Source organism: Polychytrium aggregatum (genome assembly GCF_025602895.1).
Source record: "Polychytrium aggregatum strain JEL109 chromosome Unknown BJ171scaffold_17, whole genome shotgun sequence".
NCBI lineage: Eukaryota > Fungi > Chytridiomycota > Chytridiomycetes > Polychytriales > Polychytrium > Polychytrium aggregatum.
The window spans coordinates 199,996-221,146 of record NW_026516219.1 but is presented as its reverse complement, the minus strand read 5'-3'; the positions used below and the strand labels follow the sequence as shown (position 1 = coordinate 221,146).

The window sequence follows — 21,151 nt, the reverse complement described above, 5'->3', positions numbered from 1 at the left end:
TGACTATAACATCTCGGCGACTCGATCGTGTCTGTCCGCCCTGCCTGTCACTTCACTGTAAGGATCGTTGTCGCAGCTCAGTTTCGAGAGCATGGCGGCCGATGACTGTCTCGCTGCAGCCAACTGGGTTGGTCGCCACCGTCACTGCCGCTGCTCGTCGACTCGCTGCATTAGTAATGTCAGCAGCTAATGTCTGCTTGGGAAGAGGCTAGGAACAGCGGTGATATCTTCTTGCTGCATGGCTCGCATTCTCACGCCATATGTCCTGGGTTGCTCCAGTTCCCAGACCCAGACCCAGACCCAGATCCAGACCGCCGCCGCCCCTCCGTCCTCACCATGCCTCCATACCAGCCACCGACTTCAAGCACATCCTCCGGCACCTCACCAACATACGGCCGGCAGATGTATCCCTCGCCATACTCGATCAGTGGTGTATCCGCGAACGGCTCGTCACCGACAGCATACTATTACTCCACCGTACCCGGCTCCATCAGTGCCTCTGGCTCCGGTCCCAGCATCGGCTCGAGCGGCGTTCCAATGAGAATCAACGTCACCAGCACCAATTCGGCGTTTGCTGTATCGGCTGGCACCGCGAACGTCAGCGCAGCCACGGGCCAGCCCGTCGTTTCCGAGAACCCATACATCTTCCACCGTCGGTCTGCCAACGTCCACCTTCCGCGACAGATGATGACCCGGGAGGAGACCGAGCACTTTGCCATTCGGCCGCAGTTCCGAAGCAAGGTCGTCTGTCTGTTAGGCTGCAAACACTGCAGCCGGGTTGTCTGCAAGCGCGGAATGAAGGCCATTCTGCTGGCCGACATGAACGTATGTTGGCCCGTGTGCGAATGAAGGCGCGAATATCCGATCGGGGGGGGGCGAGACCGGCCCCGGCCACTGATTGCTTTCTGGAAATCAGGGCGGCTGAGTGCTACAGAAAGTGCATCTTCTGGTGTTGTTGCCAGTCACAGGATTGGTGCGATTGGTACTGTTGCTGGCTCGGCCTACAGCCCGGATAGACACGCTGCAATGACGGTGGATTACCAGCACGGCCAAAGCTCTCACTGCGATCGAAACCGCCGCCAGTACTAACCACGATGGCATATTGTAATCTGGCTCGATGGCGAATGTCGCTGGCGCTGCTTCATCCAGGTTGAGCTGTTTTCCACTGATGCGCCGCCTGTCGGTGAGTAACCCGGGTATCCAGCTCTGACGGCCTCTCATCCGATGCGGCGATGGTCGGTTCATTGAGGGCTCACGATAATGCACTGATTCCACTGCGTGCGCAAATATCCAGGCGTCCAGCTTGTCAATGACGATTACCAGACACGCAACTGCATGTGCCGCATCCGGGATGTCGCCTGCCTGGGATGGTAAGACCACAGCAACCGTCATCTAGTTGTTGGAGCAGCTTGCTGCCCCGCTGCGAGGTGCCGCTTGGCCTAACTGTGTTTTTGCGGTGTTCTTCAGCGGGAACGTCATCGGATACCACGTTACCCAACCGTGCGAGCAGTGCATGGAGGCCTGCAACAATGGCCACTTTTGGATGTTCCATGTCCATGAGGTATCGACTACAGACCGCCTGAACGCAACCGGTGAGTCTGGCCACTAGCCCTGGCAGTGAATCGTCATGCCCAGCTTGACTTTAGGTGCACGCCCGGCGATTGGGCATCTTTGCCTCGATCCGGCACCGCCATCTTCCATTGCATTGCATCGCATTGCATCGCATTGCATCGCATTGCATTGCATTGCATCGGATCGCATTATATCTCATTGCATCGCATCGGATTGCATCAAATGCTACAGGAACAAAGCCGCTGGTCTGGGCGAGTCTCCCGCGGGCAGACAAGGACTTGGATCTCAGCACTGATACTCCGTACGAGTCCATGTGTCGCTGAAGCAGGCATGTCCCGAGGGATGCAGTCCCTCCAAGATGAAATGCGTCGCCCTGGATATCTGTCGTCGCCGCTGTCTTGGCTCAACATCTCAATACACATACTCATCAGCACGGTTATCCACGGCATCATCCTGCGCACTGAGCCCCGAGCGAATGGGATGCGCACTTGAGTGGGCTCGGCAGCTGTGCGTCCTGCTGCAGGCGGAGTAAGGCCCTGTTGTTCCAAGCGAGACTTGCCGTGGCAAGCGCCAATGTCTCTGGAGCCAGGACTTGGGCCCGGTGTCGGGTGCCCATGCCGGGGTTCCTCTTGGCTCTGATCCGCTGCGGCAATCTCGACGATGAGCCTGCTCTACCAGCGCACACCTCTGATCAAGGCGTCTGACTCGGCCGCCGCTCGCCTCGGAGTCAGGGCGGTCTATCTAAAGCTGGACAATCTCCAGCCCTCCGGAAGCTTCAAGGTTCGGATGCCGCCCCGGACGCCGATGCCCTTGCTGTATGCATGTCCTTTGCGACCATGTCCACTCACACTTGTCCAATTCGCCAACGCATGCGCTCAATCCCTCTCTGGCTGCGACCCCCTCGACACTGTCCGATCAAGATCCGAGGAATCAGCCACCATGTCCGCCGAACCCTCGCCGGCCGATCCGACACCGGCCCCCTGGCCCTGATTTCGTCCTCGGGTGGCAACGCCGGAATGGCAGTCGCATACGTCGGCAAGGCGTACTCGCTGCCGACCATCATCTTTGTCCCGAAAACAACCGCTGGGTCGATCATCCACAAGCTTGAAGAGCTCGGTGCCCAAGTCCGTGTCGTTGGCTCCGTCTGGGACGAGGCCCACCAGGCCGCCGTGGCCTACTGCAACGAGCTTGGAGCGGCCCAGACCCTCTACGTCCACCCGTTCGATCACCCGGATCTGTGGGAGGGCCACTCGACTCTGGTTGACGAGATTGTCGAGGATGGGGTGCTGCCCGATCTTGTCGTCTGCTCCGTCGGCGGCGGAGGACTGCTGGGTGGTATCCTCCAGGGGCTGGCCAAGCACCAGCTGCCCCAAACTCTTGTTGCGGCCGTCGAAACGGACGGAGCAGCGTCTTGGAGAGCAGCCCAAGATCAAGGCCTGGTCGAGCCCGTCGCCATCAGCGAGATCTCTACGATCGCCAAGACACTGGGTGCCCGTGCGGTCTCGGCCGGTGTCCTCAAGCTGGCCCGAGCCCATCCTGCCGGCGTTGTCTCGGTGCTTGTCAGCGACCGGGCTGCCGTCCAGTCCTGTCTGATCTTTGCGGACGAATACCGATTCTTGGTCGAGCCGGCCTGCGGTGCTTCCTTGGCGCTGCTGGACGACGCCGCCCTGTTCAAACAGTCGTTCCCGACCCTGGGCCACGAATCCGTCGTCGTTGTCGAGGTTTGCGGCGGGAGCGGTGTGAACCTGGAACTCCTGAGCGACTGGAAGTCCCAGACGGGACTCGCCGATTGATCCCAACCAACAATGTTCCGTCTTTGATGTCTGCATGAGGTGCAGCATCTAAAGCAGACACTGGCGAGTACCAGGGTTGTTGTTCCTGACAGTGCACATAATAAACATGACGTCTCGGGTTGAGTGCCTTTGGCGGCCTTTCTGGATCAGCCCAGAGCATTGGATTGCGACAAGTGACAAGCAAGGGTCTCGTCAATGGCCATGGAAGTGAGAAATGCATGTGTGTATTCAGAATCCCGATCGAGTCCCGCTTGGACTCGCACCAGGATGCCAAGATCCATTGCTGTGGGGCGCTGTACATTCAAGCACTCCACAGATCGCTGCACGGGGTGCGTTCGCAACTACTTGATTCGTCGGTGGAAGCCATGGAGCACGTCGGGGACTCGGGCCCGAGCTTCTCGTGCACAACATGTTTCTGGAACCATCGCAGGGCTTGGTCGAGTGTGCGCTCGATGCTGTCGGTATTCGAGGGCACGCCGCTGGAGACAGCGACCATTCGGGCACATGTGTTGACGGTTGTGCAGTCGTAGCAGAGATATTCGCTCCCGGCCTTCTCGATTGGGAGATAGGTGATCCCTGGGATGGTGCAGCTGCCGGCATCGGGGATGTACTTTAACCGGTGGCCCTTCTTGCGCGGAACAATCAGATCGCCAACGACGAAGGATGGGTCGTTTTCATAACACGAGCGCTCGCTTCGGTTGTGACGGAACGGCAGCCCGACGCTGAGACGGAATTCGAGCTCGCCCCAGATGCCGCCGCCCTCGGCCAGGTCGATGAGATGGCCGATACTGCCTCCAGGGCGCCTGGCTGCGATCTCACAGAGGAGAAACTCAAGGCCGCCCGTGGCCGTAGGCCGACCAAAGAGCTCTAGGTGGAACATCAGCCTGCGTGGGGTCGGGAAGCACTGGAGCAGGCGGATGGCAGCATCACGCAACTGCGTCCAGCGAGCGTCCGACTTTGGTATCAGAACGTTGCCATAGGCGACACCCTGAGTGAAGCCAAAGTTGGTGGAGATGTACTTGAATGGCCACATCACTTGGAGCTGTCCGTCGATCAGGCAACCGTTGACGTGGTACATTTCAGCGTCGACGAACTGCTCGACGATCATGTCGGTCCCGTAGGTGATGCGCCAGTCGTGAGAGTCCTCGCGCGTGGGAAAGAAATTGGACGACAGAAACGACACAAGGTCGTCCCAGGATCGGATCACCTGGACGCCAGCAGAGGCACAGCCCATTGCGGGCTTGACAATGACGGGATAGCCGCATTGCTGGGCGAATTCGACCAGGTCCAGGGGATATCGCAGCCGGCGGAACTTGGGCACGGGGAAACCACCCTTCTGGGCAATGTCTTTCATCAGGACCTTGTCGCGGAAAAACAGGGCATCGTCGGGGCTGACAAAGCCTTTGGCTCTTGGAAGATTGAACATTTTTCGCAAGGTTGCGGCACGGATGATGAGCTCCTCCTGTTTGGTGTAGATCAGGTCGATGCGGTGCTTTTGGTGGAGTCGCATGGCCTCGATCTCAAGACAGGCATTGCGCTCGGGCGACTCCATTTCGACGTAGTCGGCACTGTTTTGCTTGTCTTCGTCAGTCAGAGCCCCAAGCGAGCTGATGATAAAGAGTTTGATGCGATCCTCGGGCCTGACGAACTTGGAGTAGGTCACAATCTTGTCACAGGGAGGCTCGGTTGTATCGTCGAGGATGAGGATGTGGAGATCGTCCTGATGCGGGGTCGTCGGCATGGGGCAGTCCACGAGGGCAGAGGGGGCGTTCCAGGCGGCGCTCGAGATGGTGTTGACTTGCGAGAGCGGTTTACTTTGGTCGGTGGATGGATCCATTGCAAATATATAGTGCATTTGTTCGAAGGGGAGGGGAAAGAACGAGTAAGACGGGGGGCTTCAAGACCGGAGAATGTTGGAGGACACCTGCGGTTCCTGAAGAGACACGAATGGATGGGCTAATGCGTTCGGAGCGGCGCGATGGAGGTATGGGTCTATATACTGGAGGCCGATTTCATTGGAGACTGGGGCAGGCCGCCAAATAGTCAGCCTGGTGGGAACGTTCTGTTTGCTGCAAGCCCAGGCTTGTGCCTCTGTTGTCCGACGCAAGCGAGCCTCTGTCAATATGTGTCGAGGCTTTCCCCACGCGCCGCGAAAGGCGAACACTGCCTGGAACGGGGCAAGCTGTGTTTGTTGTCCAGTGGCAAGCACAGAGGCTCTGCAACAACGAGACGCAACCTTACTGAATGCCAATCAAGAGCAGGCAGCCGGCGCGAGCAAGGCCATGTCCTGCCGTTTGGGTGGCCAACGGGCGCCGCTGACGGAGGAGGAGGAGGCTGGCAAGCACATGGTTGGTCAGTGTTGGTGGCATGGACACTGTGTCTACCTAGATGCCGGCGTGGGTCGCCCTTGGCGCACGCTCTCAAGTGGCGGATGTGAAGGTGCTGGTCGACCAAGCCGACAAAACGGATCAGAGTCACACGCAGCCACTCGATGCGACAGGCCGCGTGCGGGCGGAAAACTGGCGTAGCTGACTTTGCAAAGACATCTTTGATATCAGCATGGAGTGGGCAGATGAAAGGAAAAAAAAAAGGAAGCAAGGGTGCGGCGAGTATGGGGCGAAAGTGGGCGAAAGTGGGCGAAAGTGGGCGAAAGTGGGCGAGTGTGGGGAGAAAGTGGGGCAAGCCAACTGGCAGCTGGCTGCTGAGGAGGATGCAAGCCGCTGTAACTCAGGGAGCGCCGAGCCCAGCGCACAAAGCGTCGCATTGACCAACCGGCTCGGCAGTGGGATGAAACGTGGTGGTGGGGATGCGGTGGTGGGGTTGGGGAAGATCGGTGGCGTGGGAACAAGGGTCGTTACCGGAATGGGCTGCGAGATCGCCGTCGATCGACCCAACGAGTGCCAGGCAGGCGCCGGCCGACGAGCTGCAGCCACTGTGCGCAAGAGCAAGCCTGATGTCCCCCTCCCTCGGGCAAGGACGACACAAGAAACGAGCATGATCCCACAGGATCCGAACGGGCCACTCTCGCCGGTTAGTGCAGCGCAGCCTCGTCCTGTCCAGCGCAGCGCGGTGCAGGAGCCAGAGCACCGTTGCCAGACCACCACGGATATCGAGCGCATATGCAGCGCTGCCCGATTCTCTCCTTTGATGACGGCATCCAGCAGACATTGCCTTCTTTCGTCGCTCGAGATCCGATTCCGTCCGTCCCCAACAAGCGGGCTTGATTGTCCCTGTTTGATCCACGTGACCGACATCGAGGGAGCGCGGCCTTGATCGATCAGCCGAGCTGGTTTGGGTTGTCTCTCGCCTCCCCGTCCCAGAGCTCCGTTGATCACGCAGGGCTGCTCTGCTCATGATGCGCCGGCTTGTGGCTGCATATCGAGTGGCCTGGCCGAGACCGCTGGTGCAGACAGGAAATCGTCAAGCCCAATGCGTGCTGCTGGTAGTGTCGACCGTTCAACGCTGGCCCGCAGCAATGTCGTGTCCGTCGCTCCGCTCAGATGCATCTTCGCCATCCAACGTCCGCTCACCTGGTTCCTGGTTTCTGCTGCTCTGCTCGGATACGTAGACAAGACTGCATAGCTATGTCAGATCATCGACATCTTCAAGCAGGCCCGCTCGCGATTTGCTTGAGATCAAGAAGGAGGTTCAGGAGGCCCTTCGTCTCGGACGGCCTGTGGTTGCCCTCGAGTCGACCATCATCAGCCACGGTGGGCTTCGGCAACAAGCATCCCGGGCAGACGAGCCGCACTGCGAGGAGGATAATGCAGCTGGGCTAAACACAGCGCGCTGGGTCATGTCGCTGATACAATATGCCCTTTCCATCGACAGGAATGCCCTATCCCGAGAACCTCAAGACCGCCGTTGCTGTCGAGGACATTGTTCGCAGCCAAGGGTGCACTCCAGCCACAATCGCCATCATCGACGGGCAGATCAAAGTGGGGCTGTCGGAAGACGACTTGGAGACGCTGGCTAGGACTGGCCTGAAGGCCGAGAAGACATCGCGGAAGGACCTTGCCCTGGTTCTGTCGCAGGTGCGCTCTCTCTGGGTCCCGAGCCGAACGACTGTTGAGATGGAGGTTGTCGCAGGCTCCCAAGCCGCCGGTTCGACCTTCTTCCGGATCACTAATTCAGATTCCATATTCTTTGGCCTTGTCTGTGCTCGTTGACCCGATTGGCGTCCTCAGAAAAAGACTGGCGCAACAACGGTCTCGGGCACCATGCTCATCGCGCACATGGCCGGCATCAAGGTGTTTGTAACCGGCGGCATCGGCGGAGTGCATCGTGGGGCAGAAGAATGTAAGCCGAACTGGAATACTCGAGTGCTTGTCGACTCATTGATCGAGAGTGCTGCTCGGAGCGCTGTTGATCCGGCCATGGATCTCCCGACAGACTATCGATCTCATGCATGCTTCATCCGATCGTGGGCTGTGCTGCCCAGCAATGGATATCAGTGCCGATTTGACCGAGCTCGGGCGCACGCCAGTCGCTGTGATCTGCGCCGGAGTCAAGTCCATTCTGGATATCGGGAAGACTCTGGAGTATCTGGTAGGGTTAAGTGGTGTGCTCCCGCAGCAGAGGAGCATTCGAGGCAACGAAGCAGAATGAGATGGGCCAACAGAGATAGCAAGACAGCGTGTCGGCCGTCCCTGTGATTGCGGACGCTGGGTTTTAGATGTGATACTGTGGCCTTTGGCGAGGAAGACGCGATATTCAGCTCTACCGATTCACATTGTCGTTCATCCATCAAGGAAACTCAAGGAGTCACCGTAGCTACCTACCGCTCGGCAGAGTTCCCGTCTTTCTACTCCAGAAGCAGCGGCTTCAAGGTTTGTGATATTCGCAGCACACTTGTCCGCGGCTCCTGGCTCGGTACTGACACAGGCGTCATCGTTTCAGAGTCCAGCAGTACTACAGACGACATCCGAATGCGCTTCGTTAATATGTGAGTCATCTTGCAATGGATGGCTCGTTTATCACCCAAAACATATATGGGCAGCGCCATTAACTTGGACGCACCTTTCAGTCAACAATCAACGACTGGGGCTCCAAAGCGGCATGGTATTTGCCTGCCCCATTCCAGAGGAACACGACATGGATGGTGCCGCCATCGAACAAGCCATTCAGCAAGCTCTGCAGCAGGCCCGGTGCGCACACAGTCAGCACATTTGCACTCACTGAGATATCTCTCGGTGTTGACTGACTTTGAGGAACTCAATTCGTCACGTACCAACAGCGACAGCAGTGTCCAGGGCAAGGATGTCACACCCTTTCTGCTCGACCGGGTGAAAAAGCTCACCGCGGGCGCTTCCCTTGAGTCGAGTGAGTATCGCTGCTGGTTATGCTGCTATCTAGGATGCGCAGTGCAGTGGCTGATACATCGATTGGATTCCAGATATTGCCCTAGTCAAGAACAATGCCCACATTGGTAGCCAGATTGCGCGCGAACTGGTAACGTTGTTTTATCTGAGCTTGGGTCATGGCACCGGAATCATGTCACTGACTGCCGCAATCATGGATCCTCAGTCCGCTCTAGCCTCAGCCGGGAACAGCACCCCCAATCTTGCAGTGTGCTCGACTCAGCGACCTTTGATTTTTGGTGGCTCGGTGATGGACATCTCGTCAAAGTTCGACAAGGCTTCCAGGAGACGGAGCAGCGAGAATGGCGTCTTGATGGGCACATCATCTCCTGGGAGCGTCAAGCAGTCCCTCGGCGGGGTGGGGCGCAACATGGCTGAGGCCTGCTTCAGGACAGGAGGCCATCCGGTATTTGTTAGTGTGGTTGGCGGCGATCTCGCGGGCCAGTCCATCATCCGCCAGATGCACGACTGGGGTATGGTAAGCACCCACCGATCGATCGCTGTGTTCATTTTGCATCGACCGACACGAGCTTTGTTGGATGGATCGTCTGGCCTGCCAATGAAATCCGAGAAGAAGCACCAAGGGCGGCGTCGCTTGATGCAGTCTATCGACACGGCCAAACACAGTAAACTGACTGGACGGCCTGTGTTGGAATCGTGGTCTCCGCTGATGAGCTGTTGCTTTTGATTTCGTCCGCAGGATGTAGACAACATCTCGACCGAAGCCACCCAGCAAACCGCCGTCTATAGCGCGTTTCTTGATCCTGCCGGGGAGATGCTTACCGCCGTTGCAGACATGAAGATCCACGACTCCATCCCAACACACCATGTACGTCTCTGCTAGGGGCCTGCTCAACAGGCGACATCATGTGTCTGTTCCCTCGGATACCGTCGCTAACGCCAGTTTATTCGCAGATCGATTCTCTAATCCAAAGATTCAAGCCTGGTGTCGTTGCCTTTGATGGCAACCTATCGGTTCGTTCAATGGAAGCAGTTGTATCGCGGTGCCACGACCACTCGATCCCTGTGCTCTTTGAGCCCACATCGATTCCAAAATCCACAAAAGTCCTTGAATTGAGTATAGGCGGCGTTGAGTATGCGACACCCAATCTGGGCGAGGTTCTGGCCATGGGAGAGTTCCTCTCAAGAAGACCCGGCACGTCCTTGGCAGCTCCCTTGAAGTTGAAGCAGCTGGCACGATCAGGCATGGAGATATTGAAGGGTACGAGGCTACAGCGACACGCTGCCTCTCTTGATGCGCCTGCCGATCTGCACTCTTACCAACATCGGGACGCCTTTCGCGCTACTGAATCACATGTTTTCTTGATTCTAGCCCACCCCAAGCTTCTCCCTGCCATTCTGAACGTCACTCGACACATTCCCAAGCTGGCTATCAAGATGGGCGCCGGTGGCGTGGTGGTTGCCGTCCGGGACACCCACCAAAGCTCCGAGCCATCTACGCAATCCAAGATCGTCGCCAGCTCAACCCACGAGCTCGAGGTCCATGTCGGTAGCGAGCGTGTGCAGGTTGTCCATATACCGGTTACAAAACGGCTGACCAAGTGTGTGAGCGTCACGGGCGCCGGCGACAGGTACGTTTCGTTGGAGACAAGTGCATGATACTGCGGATGCCAACGCCTTACTCTGTTGGAAGGAACAGCACAACCAATGCGAATGGCGCGAGCAAGATGCCGGTCAACTCAGTGATATAGATGTCGCCTGTCTTGCTGCAGGCTTGTTTCTGATACTATGCGTCTCTTCACCCCCACCAGCATGGTTGGCACTCTAATTACCCATCTCCATCGCCACCCAGGCGGTGGCGTGGACGTCCTCCTCGAAGGCTGCCGCGCTGGAATGGCGGCGTCGCTCCTATCGCTGCAATCAACTCACGCCATCAGCGAGATGCTGAGTCCGTCTGTGTTTTCAGCTGTCGCAAGATGAGACGAGACACACCCTGCTGTTGCTATTTTGTGTGGGAATACCATCGGCCACCCCCCCCCGCATCACAATATCAACGATTGTTGTCAACGGTGGGATCGAGACTGGTCGCCATAACAAAATGATCGTCGGCGTCGAGGGTGGTGTTTGGGCGTTCATCTTCAAGTGTGTTCACAGCATACTCTGTCAGAGTCACTCTCCAGATCGCATGGTGTTGCCGATTTTACCAACGTCGGTGTTCTAGAACGCCGGTCGCTTGGTTGGGAGGGTCCTGAGGATCGCAAGTCATCGGCGCAGCCGCAGGCTATCTGTGCTCGGTCCTATGCAATCTATCGAGAATGTCCAGTGAGCAGCTTGTGCACTTGGGAGAATGGAGACAGTGTCTTTGACCAGAGCTCACCAACGCAGCCACAGGCAGCGCCATGAAACCCAGTCCAAACTGACGTCAGAGTCCCAATCAGCAGCTCTCTCTTGAAGACAGACTCACGCAGTCAGCGGATCGCTGTGCTGGAAGGGGGCTTTGCTCGTCAGTCGATCAGGCAACATCAACGGTCTCGCGAGGATCGACGAGTATCGACGAGGGTGTGCTTGGAGTAAGTGGCGTTGATGGCGATCGAGTTTCTGGAGAGTAATCCTGCTTGGCTCAGAGGGTTGATCATATCTTGCGACGTAAACAGCCCCATGGATGGTGTGGGGAGCAGATGCAAGAGCTGAGAGAGAGGTAAGACTCGTAATCAATCATCGGAGTAAGTGGTCGTCGACGGAAATCCATAGCGACTTGCTTCGTTGGGTGGGTCATATTCGCGATTGGGGAGGTGATCTAATGCCCGACCTTGTCGTTACGTCGTCCTCTCTGATTGACCGGGCGATGACCTGACATGATTCGACCCCCAGAGGCCGCCGCGAGGCGTCAGTTTCTGTACCTGCTGTCTTGGGCGGTGCAGTATTTTACACAAGGTGCAGCGGATGTGTGCTGATCATTCAAACCGCATCGGACCAAAACCCAGAGCTGCGACGATTCCAGGCCGCCTCTCTCTTGTGCCTCTCTTACGGCTACCTTGCCTTACCCCTTCGCCACCAGCACTAGAACCCTTCAGGCTCGGCCGGCATTCGTTGATTGTACGCTGACTTTTCCATCCCTTGCTGAGCCGCTGCCTTCGATACGCCGACAGTGCTGCTTCCTCTTGGCCTCATAGGGCAACTCGAGCCGCCGCGTACTTCACTGGCATCCTTTGCGGGCATATCTGCACTGATTCCCATACCCTCCCCAAGTACTGCACGGCATGAGCGACCCAAACAAGCCCCCGGTCGACATCGAAAAGGGCATCGTGTCGCCTGTGGTGCAGGAGCTCTCCGCAGGCATCAGACGGGAAGAATCACTCACAGTTCGCCTGGAAGTGAAGCGGCGAGGCTCGTTACAGTTGCTACTGCCTACTGCAGGCGGCACAAGTGGAGGCGATGCCCCTGAGGGTATTCCAAAGTCGCTCTCCCAGCAGTCCAGCGTTGGCCTCCAGGCCCACCTCAATGCATCCGGCTCTGTCGCCTCCGAAAGCATCCTGGTGAACGCACGAGACAAACCTGCAAATCGGAACCCCACAAACCGACTGTCCGTCACCATCCGGCCACCCGGCCTCGCGACTGCAGTTGCGCCTACTTCCGAGACAACTGCGCTGCTTGACACCCCCGTTCTGGTTTTGCCCGACATCAACTCGGCCGAAACGGCGGTCGCGGATGTTCCCCCTGCCATCGCCAATCCCGAGAAGACCGAGGCTGCATCCGACGCGACTCCACAGAACAACCAAGACCCATTCGTTTCCACTCCGCTATCAAATACCCTGCTGAAGCACGATGCGTCGGAAACAGTGATATCGGCGAACGCAGCTTCCGCACAGTCGTTGCCCACGTCATCGCCGTTTGCAGCAGCCGCGTCGGCAATGGGGACCAATCCTGCGTCGGCAATGCCGACAAAGCCCGCAGCAAAGTCCCAAGGCCGCAAGTCTCACCAAGGTGCAAAGAGAATGTCGCTTGGAGCAGCTTTGTGCATCCCGCCGCCGCCACGTATCGACGACAGCATGAATCCACGTAAATTCATCACGCTGTCGCTCGGGGCCATCGGGATTGTCTACGGAGACATTGGCGTGTCTCCTCTGTTCGTTCTCAAGAGTATCCTCGGCACATCGATCCTCGAAGGTCAGCCCAGCCTCTACCAATCATACGAAGATGTCTTGGGAATCGTGTCGCTGCTACTATGGACCATCTCGCTGGTGTGCTTTGTCAAGTACATCATATGCATTTTGAAAGGTGAGGCCATCGTTGCACACTGAGGAGTCGCTTCATCAACAAGACCAAGGCCACGGAATGCCATGGGGCGTGTGGATCGAATACGAAGCTGTCCCGTCGCTCGCTCTGTTTGTGCACTCACTGGCATGACTGTACTCCGAATTGCTTGCCTTGGGTCCCACCCGAGAGATGCTCGCGTGAACTGTATTCTGGGTCCCGCCGTCCTGCTGACTCTGCTTTGCCGTCGTGCCTATACTCGTTTGCGAAACGGCTCTCCGATCCCAACCCAGCCGACAAGAACGGCGAAGGAGGCACGTGGGCTTTGGTTTCGCTCTTGCCGACAGACAGCGGCGATATGACGCTCTGGGAACACAAGCACCTCTTGGTCACCATCGGCATGGTCGCTGCTGCGTGTCTTCTCAGCGACGGTGTAAGTACCCGGCCTCTCCTGTCTGCTTTCTCCCGTGAAGTCAGTTGACTGTTATGCAGCATTCTCTCCAGTGGCTCACTGACGGCGTCTTCCACCGTCGATTGCAGTTTATCGCCCCAGCCATCACTGTTGTCTCGGCGTTTGAGGGTGTTCAGTCGTACATCGGGTAAGCATCATGTGGAGCTGATCGAGAGTGTAATTCAGATTGCCAGGCTCGACTTCATCAGACTCCTGTAGTCTGTGTGATTGCCCAGAACCACCGTTTGCCGTGACCTGAGAATGCTAATGACTACCAATTATCTCGCAGTGCGGACAATCTCAAGAGCGACTATGTCGTGGGGATCGCCATCGGGATATTGTTTGTTCTCCTGTGCATCCAGCGGTTTGGAACCTCCAAGGTCATCACGTTCTACGGCCCCATCATGGTGCTGTGGTTTCTCTCGATTGCCGCCATTGGGCTGTACCACATCTCGTTCCGGCCTGGTATCTTTGTGGCCTTGAGTCCACACTGGATCGTCATATTTCTGATCCGGCACGGACTCGACGGATACTGGGTGTTCGGCAAAGTGTAAGTGGTGTGGGTGTATGTCCAGTACGCATTTGCGGTGTCGTGGCCCAGTACCCTTCGTCAGAGCAACATTTGGGTGGACACGAGCCTGTATTGCCGCAACGCACGCTGATTGAACTCATTTCATGGACTGGTTTCCGATTGACTGCAGGGTGCTTGCGGTCACTGGTGTCGAAGCCATGTATTCCGACCTCGGCCACTTCAAGACTGTGCCGATCCGTGCTTCGTTTCTGGGCCTCGTCTTCCCCTCGCTCTTGCTGAACTATCTAGGGTACGTCGATATGCCTTGAGTCGCTGTCGCCTATGGCGCAGTCTCTGCAGCGGATCATGCATGGGAAGCCACAGATACATTATCTTTCACATCATGCTGTCTGAGACTCTCCGGCGATGGACTTGACTAAATTTACCCTAAATATTAAAGTCAAGCAGTGTGTCTATTGGACGGAGTCGACGACGCTTCGAATGCGGCCAATTGGACCAACATCGCCAGCGCTCCATTCTTTGCAAGCGTGCCTGAGTGAGTGTGCTTGCTCGACTGGCGCCTGATTCTCCCGGACTGCAGAGCTGATCGACTGCCCTTCATGCTCAGGCCCGTCAAATGGCCGGTGCTCATCCTTGCCACACTTGCCGGTAAGTTCGGTGCTCAAGAACGTCCAAACCGGCCTCCAGCATGGTATCTGATGGCTCTTTCCTCTCGCCAGCGATCATTGCATCCCAGGCCACGATCAGCGGATGCTTCACCCTGATTGATCAAGCAGTCAGTATTACACGCCCTGCATCAGAAATTGCTCTGTATTTCCGGCATCGATATCTTGATCGGCTGGTGATTGAAAGCATACATCGAGTGGTGCTAATCGCCTCTATGATGTGCACTTTGCCAGATCTCTCTCAGTGTTTTCCCGAACGTCAAGTCGATCCACACCAGCACGCAAAGCGCAGGCGCTGTCTATATCCCATTCTTCAACATCCTCTTGGCGATCGTATCACTCTCTCTTCTGGCCATTTTCCGAACAAGCGAGGACCTTTCGAATATATACGGTAACGCTGGCTCGTTGTAGTACGCCACCACAATCCGAAGGAGCGCGAGGAAGATTGGCTCGCCATCTGCACGCCCAATCGCCTCGCCGTCTCCATGGCCACTGGACTTTCTGACCCTCCACTTCCAAACAGGCATCTGCGTGACCATGACGATGCTGGTCACTTCCATTCTCTACGTTCTCGTCATGATCTACACATGGAAGTACCCCAGATGGAAAGTGGCGCTCTTCAGTTGCTTCATATTTCCCTTGGATATCCTCTTTCTCGTGGCCACTTGGAAGAAGATTGCCCCCTTTGGATGGGTCTCGCTCTTGATCAGTCTCTTCATGTTCCTGTTCATGTATGTGTGGTACACGACAACGATGGAGGTGAACGACTACCTGCGTGACAAGCTCCTCACCATGTCCGAGCTGCGTCAGCACGTCAAGAGCATCATGCGAACCAACGGAACCATCGTATACATCTCCAACACCGACGAGGACGTTCCGAATGTGCTCAACATTTGTGCGAAACGCCTCAATACTCTTCCGACCAACATAGTGTGCATGAGTGCGATCTCGTCCGCTGCGCCTTTCATTGCCGACGAAGAGAGAATGGTATTCCGGACGGTGGACGCTGCCGCAGGAATCTACCGCCTGGTCATTTCTTATGGTAAATGCAGTGAATGGGTGTCGCACGTTAGTCAGTCGTCGCGAACGCCGTGTGTGAATAGCCCGTTTGTGAATAGCCCCGAGTGCTCACATTGCTATCTTTCACAGGTTATGCTGAACGTAGCATCGACTCAGTCACAGCTCTGGAGAGAGCCAAGAAGCGAGGACTGAGGATGAAGCCTGGTGACCCGCTTGTCTTTGTGGTTGGTCGCGAGATCATTGCATCATGCAAGGAAGCAACCGTCTTCTCTCGGATTCGCCGGACGGCCTACGATGCCATCTCACGCAATACAGAAGGCAAGATCGAGTACTTCAACCTCCCACCTAACGACACGCTTGAGGTTCGTATCTCCCTGCAGCGGCTGCTGACGATGCTGACGATGCTGACGATGCTGACGATGCTGACGATACTGACGATTCTGATGATGCTGCCCCATGCATTTGTTTCGCTGCACAGGTCAGCGGCCAGATCGTGCTGTAATCGCCAAGGAAGTGAGCACCCGAGCCTCGCTGGTGCTGCAGGCCGATGCCGGGCCACCGCTTTGTCCATGCCACCATTTTCATGTAGCAATACTCTACCCGGGCTGCTTTGGGAATAGAAATATAACTCGTTTGGAATCAGGGTGCCTTAGTGTCGCTCAACTGGGGCGCATTTGATCAGACCCTCGTCGAATGCGTGTGTGGGAAGCGGTTCGTTGACTGCAGCGGCCTCAGTAATGCATTGCTTCCTCTAATGAGATGGCTCATGTTGCTCAGCATATCAGGCGGGCACATTCAGGCGACTGGTCACCCTCTCTTTCGATTTGCCAAAGAGTCCCGCGCCAAATCAACGGACTTTTAGGTCGAAGTTGGCAATGTCCCAGCACACCTCCTCTCTCGGCAGTGAGACGGCCAATCCAATAAAAACGGACACCCGGATTTTGATCGTTGGTGAATGTTATCACTCAAAACATCGCGTGCTGGCCATGGTCATTCTGTGATGTGTTTCTGGATCTGAATCAAGGACGCTTTCTCGCTCAGATGGCTCCCTGCAAGCGAAAGGCACCACCCAGGAGACGGCGATTCAAGCGACTCGATCTCCAGGTGTGCTCACAGTGCCAGGAAGCCAAGCGACTCGAGAAGGCCGAGTATCTTGATGTCGATTCACCATTGCGTTGTCCAGAGGGTCGAGTGAATGCACCACACTCCCACATCGACACAGGAGATCGACCAAGTGTACTCAAGACCAGCCAAGGATTGCCAACCATGGCGGGAAACAATCACACGGCTTGCTCACTGGGGCCAACGGATCAGCAGGCTTGTGTCGCCGATGCCGGAAAGTGACTGTCCGGTTTCCTTCTGTATTTTATTTCTCCCAGACCACAGCGTCGCTCTTGCTTTCTCTATCGCTTTCGCACGCTCTTGCATTACCCTTTGATCCCTTCCCTGGAGAGTTTTTGCGGCTGGATTCGATGGGAAATCGCCATTCTCACGTCCACACAGATACAGAGCCTCGCGCTGGATTGCCGCCGCCGTCGCCGCCGCCGCTCCAAGGTCCTGCGGTGCTGATGCAATCGGGATCTCAGCCTCTCAGAAAGAAGGCCCTCCTGACCTGGGCATCACCAAAACCAACCACCCAAAAGGAACTCAAACGACAGCGCGAGGAATTCTGGGACACCCAGCCGACATATTCGGTTCGTTTCTGGCGTGCAGACTCTGCAGCGAACGTCTCGCATTCCCTTTGCTACCAATGAGATGTCGAGCCCGAGTTTGTGCTGTCGTAGAGAACTGCGACGACAGATTCGCCAGGTGCGGTTCCTAATACGATGGCGGCAACTGCGGTACTTTCTCACCGCGTTCGATTGCGTTGTTGGGTATCTTTCGCCTCCGCCAGGGCCGGATCGAAATATGGCAGGCTCTCAAGGCAGCATGCGAAACCTCGGATGATCAGCTTGCACAAATCATCATCGATTCGGCCAACGTCAAGGTGCCGACCGGCAATCTCGCCGACGGATGCTATGACGAGCTGGGCAACCAGTATGTCATCCCGCTCTTCTGCATTGTCAATCCCACGAACCTGGCCCAGGATGGCCCTGCGGACAGCTCGAACACCGGCTCTGAGAATCCGCCTGTATCAATTCTCCAAGCCTCGCACCTGGCATCCCGGAAGGAGGCCGCCGGAGACGACTCGCAGTATACCACCCAGGACGGGGACGTGGCCAAGAGCACCGACGAGCGATTCACACCACGAACCAAGATCACAGCCCGTCTGAGCACAGCCAAAGACCTGAAGCTAGAGCTGCCGGAGGAAGAGACGGTAATGGGTATCCGGAAACTGGTCCAGGCACAAGAGCATCTCGATCCCAACAAGCAGCGCACCCGGGTCTTTTACATGGGCAAGCAGCTCAGCGACGAAGTCAAGATTGGCGATGTGCCCATGAGGGAGGGGAGTGTGCTGCAGATCATGATTACGCCTCTATGAGCCAGCACGGCTCTGCCTCGAAAATACTGGCCATTTGCCGTTGATGCCAGCAGACAAACCGGGCCCTTGCCGATTCCCCCTCCCATCCACTGCCGGATATCTGTGGTCTGGGGGAATGACTCGAGTCGGCCTGATGGCGATGCCCGCTGCCGCTGAACGAGCATGTTGTAGACAAGAGCCATGTTATAGATACATGGAGAATGAATAGGCATGCATATCCAAGCAATCGCAGGCATGGGCAGGCGTGCAGGCCCAAGGCAATCCAGGTCACATCGCCGATCGCATCGCCGGCTTCTTGCAAGGGCCCTGGACAAAGTCACTGCCGCGCGCTCGTCTGCTGGGCATCAGCGTTCGCTTTCATCTCGCTGAGAGCTCCATGTCCCGAGCGGCTCTGCACACATCGCCCGGCCCCAACCCGCAGGATCCCGGGCCCGGCGAATGGGTCTTGGAGGCGACCCCATGGTCCAGAATCGAGAACGACCCAGGTGCCGAAGCTGAGCCGGGCACGAGCGGTGGTGCGGCAGAGGACTCGGATTGCCACCGAACAGGGATCGGCGCCGAAGAACATGACGATCCGTAGCTAATATTGGTGGCATTCGATTTGGGATTCGTGTGGATGCGAATGTGCCCGGTTTCGATGCACTGGATCTCCCAGGCCTGTTCACGGAGATGGCAGCCAAGATGGGCATCGAGGGAATACAGGTCGAGGAGGTTTTCACGCTTGAAGCCGACGATCTGGCGGCTTTTGGGTAAGTCGGCGTGAAGCTGAGGAGAATGGAATGCAGCGAAAACCGCATATCCAAGCCAAGCCAAGCCGAGCCAAGCCAAGCCAAGAGTGGCCCTGTGCCGACCAAACCCAGCCGTATCGCTGAATCTTTGCCGACTTGCCCTCAGGACTATCTATGGATTGATCCTATGCTACTCTCTTTCCGAGGAGAGCGATGCCTCGGACCACGACGAGCAATCAGCTGTGGAATCAGATATGGATTTGACCGAGACCGAGTCGGAGCCAGAGTCGGAGCCAGAGCCAAAACCACAGTCGGAGCCGGAGCCAGAGCCAACAGCGAATCTGTTCTTTGCAAGACAGGTGCGGATTTGATGCAGTGTCCAGGCGATATCGATCGACCTGATCGGTCTCGCACGAAATGCTGAGACCATGAGGACGTTGACGAGCGTTGGGAAGTGCCAGACCGACCAAGCGGTGGCTATCGCCCGAACCACAGCCGTTGAGCCCCCCGGATAGCCCGCAGTGTCCTGCCTGCTTGTAACGACTTGCCGCCTTCTACCACCCCCAGCTTATCGACAATGCGTGCGGTACCCTGGCCCTGATCAACATTGTCTGCAACGCAGCTGGCGCAATACGAATCGGCCCGACGCTGGAGGCATATCGAGAGTTTGCACAGGACTTTACTCCAGCGGTACGTTGTGCTCGTCCAGCTTCATGAGGCTGTCTATCAAGAGTGCTCAGCGTCTTGCGGCAATGTTCCCGGATCCTTTACTCTGCCTTGCGCACTCGAGGCCGTGCTGACTATCCTCCGGTCGGTTGGCTTCCAGCAAAAAGGAGCGGCTCTCAGCAATCTGCATTTCATCCGGGATATCCACAACAGCTTCCACTCGTCCGTATAGACCACCGGCGTCAGCCTCTCGCATCGTCCACGGAGCTTGCCTTGCGCTTTGTGCTGCGATCACTGATACGGGACCATCTGCGCCATGTTTCAGGCAAATCGCACGGTTCGACGACTGCGACTGGACAGAGGAAGATGGCGAGTCGCAGGAAAAGGACTCGGAAGCCGAACCCGACTACCACTTCGTGAGCTTTGTGCCGCTGAAAGGAAGCGTCTATTGCATGGATGGTCTGCAGACGGCGCCGACAGTGATCGGACCTGTAGAGCCGGACTGGGTTCGGACTGCCCTCGAGTTTATCCAGAAGATGCTCAGGGATAGCAGGTATGGCGAAATACGCTGGCGGTAGGATAAGGTCGTGTTGATGTACCGACGACACAGTTTCGTGACGGGCGCTATCGGTCGTTGATCGCATCGATTCGCTCACACTTTGTCCCCGCTTGTCCGGATTGACTTCCTCCCAGTCAAGGGTCTTTTGGGATGGGCTTCAGTCTGCTCGCGGTCGTCCAGGATCAGATAGCGATGCTTGAGGAGCAGGTGCAAGAATCTAAGCGTCAGTACCGGAGTATCCGCTCCGCCTTGGCCTCCACCAAGCCGACGATACAAAATAGGGCTCGTCATTCGGTGGGTACAATCGAGGATTGCCCCGATAGATGCGAGATCCATGGCCTTTGCGATCTGGTCTAATTTGCAAATGCCCATGACGATACATCTAGAGGAGAAGTGCATATGATGATGCAAGGTCGGAGACGCATCCAAATCAGCCCAGCGACGACCACAAGCTCGGGACCGAGGAGCACCAGGCGGGACACATCAGGGAGAGTATTCGAGAGCTCGAGTCCAAGCTCGCTCAAGAGAAAGAAAAGCGTCGATGCCACCAGGTACGGCTTGCTGCTGGTTCGCGATCGTCGGCTCGCTGCAGATTCCGCCTTGATCGGCTCTCGGCCATGGGAAAGGCTCCCGCATTTTGCACCATCGGGCACCTTGACCAGGGTATGGATCCTGGCGATGCTGTTGAGCCCATGGCCATGCCATGGCCCCTGTTGCTGATGCCGTCGCTCGCGATTGCAGGAGCAGAACGCCCTCCGGCGATTCGACTACTCCGAGTTTATCGCAGCGACAGTGACTCGGCTCATTGAACGGGGGCTGCCGAGCAGGTTTACCACAACCAAGAGTGCAAAAAAGCAACGTTCTGCCGGAGCTGCCGACAGGCGGTGATGAGAGATGTTTGCCGCGGGGTTCTCTATGCTGCGTTTCATCCGAGACATACCTTATTCCGGCATTTCGGACGCTATCCCATTTCAATCGAAGATGTCGCCAGTGATAGTCTGCATTCGTTTGCAATGAACACTGATCGTCCCACACATGGTGCTCTGGGACATTGTTTGGCCATGGGTGGATGGGTGGATTCGGGACCCAGAGAGAAGCGGCATGCCCG

General features: G+C 56.8%; 7 protein-coding genes across 7 annotated transcripts; 6 read left to right on the top strand and 1 right to left on the bottom strand.

Annotated features, from left to right (window-relative positions):
- Nucleotides 1-615: 615 nt before the first annotated feature.
- Nucleotides 616-1,895, top strand: BJ171DRAFT_458961 (protein FAM72; the record flags this gene model as incomplete). The annotated part of the gene is made up of 5 exons (XM_053108394.1): nt 616-825; nt 1,150-1,183; nt 1,295-1,370; nt 1,468-1,592; nt 1,804-1,895. Exons 1-5 carry the CDS (start codon nt 685-687, stop codon nt 1,893-1,895), a joined length of 468 nt encoding a protein of 155 aa, XP_052966887.1. The 5' UTR covers nt 616-684.
- Nucleotides 1,896-2,143: 248 nt separating this feature from the next.
- Nucleotides 2,144-3,519, top strand: BJ171DRAFT_503701 (threonine dehydratase). Its single transcript, XM_053110884.1, has 2 exons — nt 2,144-2,352; nt 2,493-3,519. The coding sequence occupies exons 1-2, from the start codon at nt 2,233-2,235 to the stop codon at nt 3,363-3,365; spliced, it is 993 nt and encodes a 330-aa protein (XP_052966886.1). The 5' UTR covers nt 2,144-2,232; the 3' UTR covers nt 3,366-3,519.
- Nucleotides 3,520-3,666: 147 nt separating this feature from the next.
- Nucleotides 3,667-5,106, bottom strand: BJ171DRAFT_423873 (ATP-grasp domain-containing protein; the record flags this gene model as incomplete). The annotated part of the gene is made up of 1 exon (XM_053107627.1): nt 3,667-5,106. The coding sequence occupies one exon, from the start codon at nt 5,104-5,106 to the stop codon at nt 3,667-3,669; it is 1,440 nt and encodes a 479-aa protein (XP_052966885.1).
- Nucleotides 5,107-6,451: 1,345 nt separating this feature from the next.
- Nucleotides 6,452-11,099, top strand: BJ171DRAFT_503696 (Indigoidine synthase A like protein-domain-containing protein). Its single transcript, XM_053110883.1, has 15 exons — nt 6,452-6,807; nt 6,934-7,075; nt 7,197-7,399; nt 7,553-7,664; nt 7,807-7,913; nt 8,117-8,194; nt 8,265-8,310; nt 8,392-8,512; nt 8,602-8,687; nt 8,761-8,816; nt 8,892-9,203; nt 9,426-9,554; nt 9,641-9,947; nt 10,059-10,317; nt 10,498-11,099. Exons 1-15 carry the CDS (start codon nt 6,718-6,720, stop codon nt 10,664-10,666), a joined length of 2,217 nt encoding a protein of 738 aa, XP_052966884.1. The 5' UTR covers nt 6,452-6,717; the 3' UTR covers nt 10,667-11,099.
- Nucleotides 11,100-13,216: 2,117 nt separating this feature from the next.
- On the top strand, nt 13,217-16,153 carry BJ171DRAFT_89856 (potassium transporter). Its single transcript, XM_053115972.1, has 11 exons — nt 13,217-13,373; nt 13,481-13,539; nt 13,681-13,941; nt 14,093-14,212; nt 14,363-14,458; nt 14,531-14,571; nt 14,643-14,698; nt 14,823-14,979; nt 15,112-15,630; nt 15,738-15,970; nt 16,087-16,153. The coding sequence occupies exons 1-11, from the start codon at nt 13,299-13,301 to the stop codon at nt 16,108-16,110; spliced, it is 1,641 nt and encodes a 546-aa protein (XP_052966883.1). The 5' UTR covers nt 13,217-13,298; the 3' UTR covers nt 16,111-16,153.
- Nucleotides 16,154-16,649: 496 nt separating this feature from the next.
- On the top strand, nt 16,650-18,416 carry BJ171DRAFT_598832 (uncharacterized protein; the record flags this gene model as incomplete). Its single annotated transcript, XM_053114876.1, has 3 exons — nt 16,650-16,756; nt 17,203-17,302; nt 17,503-18,416. 3 exons carry the CDS (start codon nt 16,650-16,652, stop codon nt 18,088-18,090), a joined length of 795 nt encoding a protein of 264 aa, XP_052966882.1. The 3' UTR covers nt 18,091-18,416.
- BJ171DRAFT_503689 (ubiquitin carboxyl-terminal hydrolase) lies at nt 18,417-21,124 on the top strand. Its single transcript, XM_053110882.1, has 9 exons — nt 18,417-18,575; nt 18,746-18,839; nt 18,985-19,177; nt 19,386-19,508; nt 19,645-19,706; nt 19,810-20,037; nt 20,178-20,337; nt 20,430-20,594; nt 20,785-21,124. Exons 1-9 carry the CDS (start codon nt 18,467-18,469, stop codon nt 20,929-20,931), a joined length of 1,281 nt encoding a protein of 426 aa, XP_052966881.1. The 5' UTR covers nt 18,417-18,466; the 3' UTR covers nt 20,932-21,124.
- The last annotated feature ends 27 nt before the right edge of the window (nt 21,125-21,151 follow it).

Excerpts from the sequence above, each read along its gene's own strand:
- BJ171DRAFT_89856 (XM_053115972.1), top strand. The coding sequence starts at position 13,299 with ATGACGCTCTGGGAACACAAGCACCTCTTGGTCACCATCGGCATGGTC. Across the intron at positions 13,540-13,680 it reads GGTGTTCAGTCGTACATCGG|TGCGGACAATCTCAAGAGCG; the intron begins GTAAGCATCATG and ends ATTATCTCGCAG. Across the intron at positions 15,971-16,086 it reads CACCTAACGACACGCTTGAG|GTCAGCGGCCAGATCGTGCT; the intron begins GTTCGTATCTCC and ends TTCGCTGCACAG.
- BJ171DRAFT_503689 (XM_053110882.1), top strand. The coding sequence starts at position 18,467 with ATGTCCCGAGCGGCTCTGCACACATCGCCCGGCCCCAACCCGCAGGAT. Across the intron at positions 19,509-19,644 it reads CACAGGACTTTACTCCAGCG|CAAAAAGGAGCGGCTCTCAG; the intron begins GTACGTTGTGCT and ends GTTGGCTTCCAG. Across the intron at positions 20,595-20,784 it reads AAAAGCGTCGATGCCACCAG|GAGCAGAACGCCCTCCGGCG; the intron begins GTACGGCTTGCT and ends TCGCGATTGCAG.
- BJ171DRAFT_503701 (XM_053110884.1), top strand. The coding sequence starts at position 2,233 with ATGAGCCTGCTCTACCAGCGCACACCTCTGATCAAGGCGTCTGACTCG. Across the intron at positions 2,353-2,492 it reads AGCCCTCCGGAAGCTTCAAG|ATCCGAGGAATCAGCCACCA; the intron begins GTTCGGATGCCG and ends TGTCCGATCAAG.
- BJ171DRAFT_503696 (XM_053110883.1), top strand. The coding sequence starts at position 6,718 with ATGATGCGCCGGCTTGTGGCTGCATATCGAGTGGCCTGGCCGAGACCG. Across the intron at positions 7,400-7,552 it reads TTGCCCTGGTTCTGTCGCAG|AAAAAGACTGGCGCAACAAC; the intron begins GTGCGCTCTCTC and ends TGGCGTCCTCAG. Across the intron at positions 9,555-9,640 it reads ACTCCATCCCAACACACCAT|ATCGATTCTCTAATCCAAAG; the intron begins GTACGTCTCTGC and ends GTTTATTCGCAG.